The sequence below is a fragment of the Oryzias melastigma genome, linkage group LG11 (genome assembly GCF_002922805.2).
Source record: "Oryzias melastigma strain HK-1 linkage group LG11, ASM292280v2, whole genome shotgun sequence".
Lineage (NCBI taxonomy): Eukaryota > Metazoa > Chordata > Actinopteri > Beloniformes > Adrianichthyidae > Oryzias > Oryzias melastigma.
The window spans coordinates 23,481,953-23,489,132 of NC_050522.1; the positions used below are offsets into that span (position 1 = coordinate 23,481,953).

The following is a 7,180-nucleotide window of genomic DNA, read 5'->3' on the forward strand; positions in this document are numbered from 1 at the left end:
TTAAGAGCAGATTTTGCTTTAAAAAACATTTAGCAAAAGCTCAAATTTTGTCAAGTGTACAGCTTTAAAACTGAAATATTTCAGAACAGTTTCCAATCAAAGCAACTTGATTTTGCCATTTTTAGATTCTGCTTTTATCTTGAGTATTTTTACAGATTAATTTCAAAATTACTGTAACTAGATCAGATTCAAACACTTCATCTGCCCCAATTTTTTAAAGGCTTCAAATTCTCACCATTTGTGTTTTTACACCAAAAAAGCGTCTTTAGTAAATTAATATTCCAGTTCAGAGCATATTTTGAAGTTAATTAACCTTTATGTTCTGTCTTGACTTGTAAGTCTAACTTTTTACTTTCCAAAAGTTCCGTTTTCAAACAGATTTTGGGTATAAAATGCAGGTTTTGTAGACACTGTTCTGCCCACGGAGTGATTAAAGTAAATCAGTAAATCATTAAAACATGTTGTGAAATTCTACAAAAGCAAACCGGACCCTGAACCGACAGATATCTGGAGTTTTGCTTATGCAACCAACACATTTAATCAAACAAACACTTTTTGAGCAATTTCTGGAAATCTCATATTTGTAATGTTAGGCGCAGAGATAAAAGCAGCTAACTTTACTGCCGTGACCACAAAGGCTGGTCTTCTTCATGATGATGATGATGCGTCTGTGGCTGAGCTGTCATCTCCTGTTTGCAGGGATTTCTCTGAACGTCTTTGCTGCGACGCCTGAAGAATGTGAGCTGCTGGTCACGCCCGTGTCTCTGGCCGACCCTTCCGTGGTAAAAGTCCTCTCCTGCTTTTTTACACCTTAAAACTCTTCAGAGGCAGTTTTCATCCAGGAATACATCCAAAAACATCATTTGTTTCATTGCCGTTAAGCTTTCAATCAGTTTAGAAACACTTTAACATGTCACTTAAGACATGTTTTTATGTTTTAAAAATCCAAATTATGAGACAAATGAAGACTATTTGTCTTTAATGCTTTTTTAAGTATAGAAAAACAATACATTTACAGAAAAAAATGATACATGTCTCATAATTAGTGGTAATTTAAATATTCTCTGATCCAGCAAATCCAACCTTTTCTAAACAAAAAAATATATATATTTCTGTTTATTCGGCTTTTCCCTTCTGAGAATCTTGACTTATTTTAGGTCACTCTTCCTTAACCTCAGAACACTTTCGCTATGAAAAGTTAAGTCATCACTTTTTGCTGGATAATTTCTACCTAATATAATAAACCCCAAAAAAAGTATTTCTCATCAAAAATGGATAAAAATATGACAAAATAAATGAAAGTAGTTTTATTTTATTTTCAACTGTGGTCTATGTAACAAAATTAAAAATAAAAAACATCCCAAAAACATCCTATTAAATTAAATTAAAATTAGGAAGAAAAAAAATCCTAAAAATGATACTGGAGACTTGGCCTTTGGTCCATCCATTCCTGGGACATGTGAAACTTTATCCAGTGACACTCAGAAAAATGCAACATATTGAAAATCATGTCAAGATTTTTGCGCAGAGGTGAAAATAATCTGGCCATTGGGCTGTAGGGTTAAGCAGCTGATGCGCAAGAGTTGATTTCTTTATTTTGTTTTAAAAAGTAAAAATTTAGCAAATATTTACAACAAATTTAATCTTTTTTTTCTATGTCCAGAAGTTTTTTAATTGCCTTTTTTAGCTAAAATGTTTTAAAAAACTGTCATTTTCTAGGATATAGGTGCTGCAAAGCGACAGAAGTTCATTCAAAATTAGCCTCAGAGTTGTGGGTGGGACTGTTAGCATGGATGAAAATAAGAAAACATCTTAAGCCCATGAAGCTGGAGTGACCACAGTACACGTGGCGGCTCTCTGGGCTGACTAGCAGCTAGCCGCCGGCAGGCAAGCGGAGCGAGCTCCGCTGACTCGCTAGTTTGGCCAGAGCCTCGGCAGTGGCGGTCGCTCTTGGCTCTGCCAAAACCTGGGGAGCGGAGCTTGCTATATAGCTAGCTAAGCTGCTCACAAGAGCGGCTGGTTAGCATAGCCTTTTATCCGGCTCCATGGGCTCTGTGACAGACATGTGACCGGTCCAGGGCGTATTCCGCCTTCACCTCACCAGAGACAGTCTCAGAAAATGGAAGGAAGTTCAGGATGAAAATCTTCCCATCGAGTCGCAATATTATGTCTCTTTCTACCCTGTAATATAGTCATTGAAAACGTCACATGGCCAAAGCTGAGTCCCGCGCCTCGTCCAACGCCTAAATCGCACATATGTCATATATGTAAAATCGTGTGTGTATATACATACACATGTATATATAAGTGTATATAATATATGTATATATATGTGTATATAATACATGTGTATATAATATATGTATATATAAGTGTACATAATATATGTATATGTATGTATATATATGTGTATATATAATATATGTGTATATATAATATATGTGTATATATAATATATGTATATATATGTGTATATATGTGTATATATGTGTATATATATGTATATATATGTGTATATATATGTATATATATGTGTATATATATATGTAGAGAGAGAGAGATCTATATAGAGAGATCATTAATAACATTTTACAAAGAGTATATTCAAAATACCAAAAATGTACCTTTCATTGGAGTTGGCCTTTAATAAAATATTTCTACACAGATTCTTGGAAAGACAAACTACCTGGCAGGCTACACCGATTATGCCCCTTTTAAAGGCATCCTGAAGGCCACAGACAGCTCCTGGCTGAACATCACAGAGTCTCCGTCCAACATCACCTCTGAAGTGTTGATGTCTCAGGAGAACAGGATGTAAGTCAAAGCAGAACATTTCAGTCTAACATCTGCAAAAGTAAGCTCTCTGACGAGGAGGGAAAAAACAAAAACTTGAGCTCCTTCTTGAGAGATCTGGTCTCTGAAATTTCAAATAAAAAAAACAAACTAATTTTTTGAAACTCCTGGATTGTTAGAAAATGTGACATCTACTGAAAATTGGGGGAAAAAAGCTGAGAAATGAAATCAAAGATAAAAAGAATAAAAATTGCAAAACAAACTTAAAGCTGTGAGTGAAAGAAGCAAATAACTATAGACTCTTAACATGTGACATAAATAATTATTTTACAGGATAAAATACAAGTAATATTTTTTACTTTTTAAGAGTTTTCATCTGAAAATATGATGGGATTGGGAGTTCAAACAAGCTTGAGCCTTTAAGTTAAGAAACCAATTCATCTGAGGTAAATTTTCCTCAATAAATCTTGTTTTGTTTGTCAGAAAATGAGAATTAGGTTCATTTTATGCAACTGTGTTGAATTTATGCTGTTTTGGGGTCTTAAATGGTCAGATCTGGCAACCTTCAGATATACCATTAAAACTGTTTGCTTGCTTTCAAATGAGAATATTTTGATTTTCAATCACTATTGCTCACATTCTTAGTATTTCTGAACTGATTTTTGTTTTTTTTTTATGTGATGATCCGAACAGTAATGGAACCTGTGTGGGGTCGACGGTGAAGATGACCCTGGAAGGACTCCGGGCAAGAGTGGCGTGTAAGTTTCCAGACCTGACCTGGCTCCTGTCAGTATGAAACCGTTCTTAACAACACAATTTGGTGCTTTTGGAATTGCATCTAAAGAGAAAATAATTTTCTGCCGACTTTTAAACCTTTTTAGCTACATAACGACTGGATTTGTAGAAACTGTTAAGACCAAAGAACGGATGGTCTTTAATTAAAGTGCAGCAAAGATAAAGTTTCATCTCATTTTGTCAAACCTGTATGACATTTATAATATTGTAAATCATACCAACTCATTTTATAACTGATATAATCATATATTTTATTTATACATAAAATATATGATTATATCAGTTATAGAGTAGTATTATTTATTCATTATTATATAAGTTCTTAAAAAAGTATTATTGCACATAAACTCTAAATGTATGCATGTATATAAATATGTTATATGACTTCCACACTGCACCCAATCAGAATCGAGTATTCACACGTACCTTGGTATAAAGCGAAGTGCAATATAAATGATGTGAACAATGATGTGTTGATTAAAATAAATTTAAATTTGTTTGTTTTTTTTGTATATTTTTTGTCTCTAGTTACAGAAATGGACGCAACGCTGTCTGTGCTACCGAGCTGCGACGGCTGCTTCGTCTTTTACATCAACTATACAGCCAATGATGTGAAAAAGCTCCTCGAACACATCAACGTTAGCGACAAAGATCTGGCGGATCAGGCTCAGGGTCGCAGTCTGTATCTTATGGGTAGGAAACAGCAAATGAAAGAGCAAAAAAAGGCTCATTTTTGCCTCCACAACTTTCACAATCTTTTCATCTCCAGGCAAACAGTTGACGCTCAGCCCCTCAGACTTGGAGCATTTCAGGAAGCAAGCCAGTTGTCTCGGCTTCTTAGGAGAACCAGATTTCCTCTTCAATCCAGAAAAAAGTACTTTGCTTTTAAAATCAGCTTTTCCAAATTTTACTAGAAAATCTTTAACGTATTTGTGTGTCTCTGCAGGTTTTTGTCGAGAAGGGGAAGGAATCCGATTACCTTACTCCCAATAAATTCAACTGTTAAATGTGATCTCTCTCTGATCAAAATAAATATAAAAAAAAAAATCTAATGAGTGCCAATTACTGTTTCTGGACATAAAAAACTTTATCACAGCACATCCCTCAAAGAAAACCAGAAATTTCCATTTTTGGGGGAAAATATAAGATGAATATTTGAGATATTTATCATTGATAATTTGTTGGGTGATTTGTCTAGTTTATGATCACAAAAATGTTAATTTTAAAAATATTGACATGAGTGTTACCCATAATTTCAAATTTGATCCACACATTTTAACGTGGTTTAACCGTATAATAAAGTATTCATTATCCACTAATTTTGCATTATTTTAATACAGAAAATGGGCACTTTAAAAATGAATAACAATGAGTTATTCTTACCGTAAAGTTTAGAAAATGTGCTAAACTTTTCCCGCCAAAAGTGTGCAAGATTTCATGGAGGCAGCCATTTTGAAACGCCCCTCTGCCAGTAGTTCAGGGGTGTCAAACTCAATCGCACAAGGGGCTGAAATCCAAAACAGGAACAGGATAAACCTTGATTGAACACTCCAAAACAAAAATGTTAGAACTTTATAACCTTAACTTTTTAACATAATTATGAACTTGATTTATAGCATGATGCTAGTGTGAATGCTACAAGCTGAATTTGGCCGCTGAAGATGCTAAAGCTAATAGCTAAAAACACTGTAGCTAATAGCTAGGTGAAATATTAGCTAAATGCCAAATTAGCCTAAAAAAACTTATATTAGCCAAAACAGCTAGCATGTAGCTGAAGAAAATAGCTAAACTTCAAAATATCCTAAAAAGAACAGAAAAAAGCCTAAATTAGCCAAAACAGCTAGCATGTAAATATTAGCCTAACGCCAAAACGGATTAAAAAAACGAAAAAAAAAAGGCTAAATTAGCCCAAACAGCTAGCACGTAGCTGAAATATTAGCTAAACTCCAAAATAGCCTAAAAAATCGTGTAAGTAAATGCCAAAATAATCCAAAAAGCTAGCAGGATGCTAATTTTTTAACTTTTTAGCATAATTATGAATAATACAAATGCAGGAACAAAACTATATTTCGCCAAAATTAGTTAGAATTGAGCGCAAGATAACTTCAGGGCATTAAAAACAATAAAATAAAATTACCCGTAGGGCCAGATCCGGCCCCCGGACCTAGAGTTTGACACATGTGCCCAATAGTGGAATGATGATGAACTACCGAGCAAAAAACATGGACCAAAGTATATTTAGTTGGATCAGATTGGATTAATACCAATTCACACGATGGAGACTTGAAGCTGATTTGGAAAAATACAAAAATAAAAGACTAATTTGTATTTTTGTGAACATTTTTAGAAAATTAATTATTGCACAATGAAGCTAAATAGAATCATTAATTGATCCAAATTTTAAGGTCAAAATAAAAAAATAAAAAAAACATGCACCAAACAAAGCAGCAAAAATATAAATTTTTCCAGCAAGCTTTTTGGACAGACCACGCTCTTTTGGTGATATATTTCCATCTGTGTATGTTTAATTATACATCTACTACCAAATGGCCTTATGCGTCATTCCATCCTACAAACTAAGTCTGCCTCCAAACACAAACAAAACTCCTGATCAATGTTTAACCAACTGTTTATTGGTATTAAAAGGCAGTAACGTTCCACAGAAAGACCAGAGCAAACAAGAGTGGAAGTTCTCCTCTTTCAAGGACTGTCTGCCATCCAGAGTCCAAAAGTTAAGCCTCTTCACCTCTCCATGGCTTTTATGGCTAAGAACTCCAGTTCCTCCACTCTGCACAGCCGATAAACATGAACACTGTAAATATTCAAAAACATTGATGTTTTGGTCTGAGGGGGACACCTAAAGATCAGGAACGGGAATATAATCTACCTAGCCACGTCAGCAAGAGTTATTTATATGCAGCCCTGGCAAGGACCAGAATATTTTGTAAAGTTTTTTCTCTCTCAATGCCCTTTTGAGCAAAAATTTGAAGGACTTATATTGTCAAATTAGTGGACAAATGATGAGACGAGATTGGAAGTCAGTGCATGTGAGAGAAGAAACAGGAACAATATGAAACAATTTACGATATTTTATACAACACAATATTCTACTAATACTTACAACAATATAAGTGTGTAAATGCTGAGTAGCGTTAAGGATATTATTTCTTATATTTTTGTTATTTTGGTATATTTTGGTGTTTTTACAATGTTGCACAATTAGTGTGATTTTTTAAAAATTTGACCATTTCTGCCATTTATGAAAATTTAAAACAATCAACAAACATGTACAAGAAATTCACGCTTGCACTTTTGGCATTGTTAATTTTTACGCAAATTTTTCAAAGTATACCCAATTTTATGCAATGTTTGCGATTTAAATTTTTTTTTAATGTTTTTACAAAGTTTATAAAACTTCCTGCGGTCTTTGAAACATATGGCTATCAAGACATTCAGCATACTAAGGGCATTAATACTACTGAGGTTTTCATGGATAATTAAGTTTAGCAAAGATTTTAGCAAAATGTTTTGATTAATTTAGCATCTATTGGGGTGTTTGGGGGGCTATTTTTGAGTTTAGCTAATATTTTAG

General features: G+C 34.0%; 1 protein-coding gene across 1 annotated transcript; it reads left to right on the top strand.

The window, feature by feature from the left end:
- The first annotated feature begins 551 nt into the window (after positions 1–551).
- Positions 552–4,640, top strand: LOC112162528. Its single transcript, XM_024298322.1, has 6 exons — positions 552–782; positions 2,666–2,814; positions 3,487–3,551; positions 4,117–4,281; positions 4,358–4,462; positions 4,535–4,640. The coding sequence occupies exons 1-6, from the start codon at positions 651–653 to the stop codon at positions 4,579–4,581; spliced, it is 663 nt and encodes a 220-aa protein (XP_024154090.1). The 5' UTR covers positions 552–650; the 3' UTR covers positions 4,582–4,640.
- Positions 4,641–7,180: the final 2,540 nt, after the last annotated feature.

What these genes read in the sequence shown, in the direction of transcription:
- LOC112162528 (XM_024298322.1), top strand. Translation starts at nt 651, where the DNA reads ATGATGATGATGATGCGTCTGTGGCTGAGCTGTCATCTCCTGTTTGCA. An exon ending in CTCTGGCCGACCCTTCCGTG is followed by an intron (nt 783 to 2,665) that starts GTAAAAGTCCTC and finishes ATTTCTACACAG; the next exon opens with ATTCTTGGAAAGACAAACTA. An exon ending in ACTCCGGGCAAGAGTGGCGT is followed by an intron (nt 3,552 to 4,116) that starts GTAAGTTTCCAG and finishes TTTTGTCTCTAG; the next exon opens with TTACAGAAATGGACGCAACG.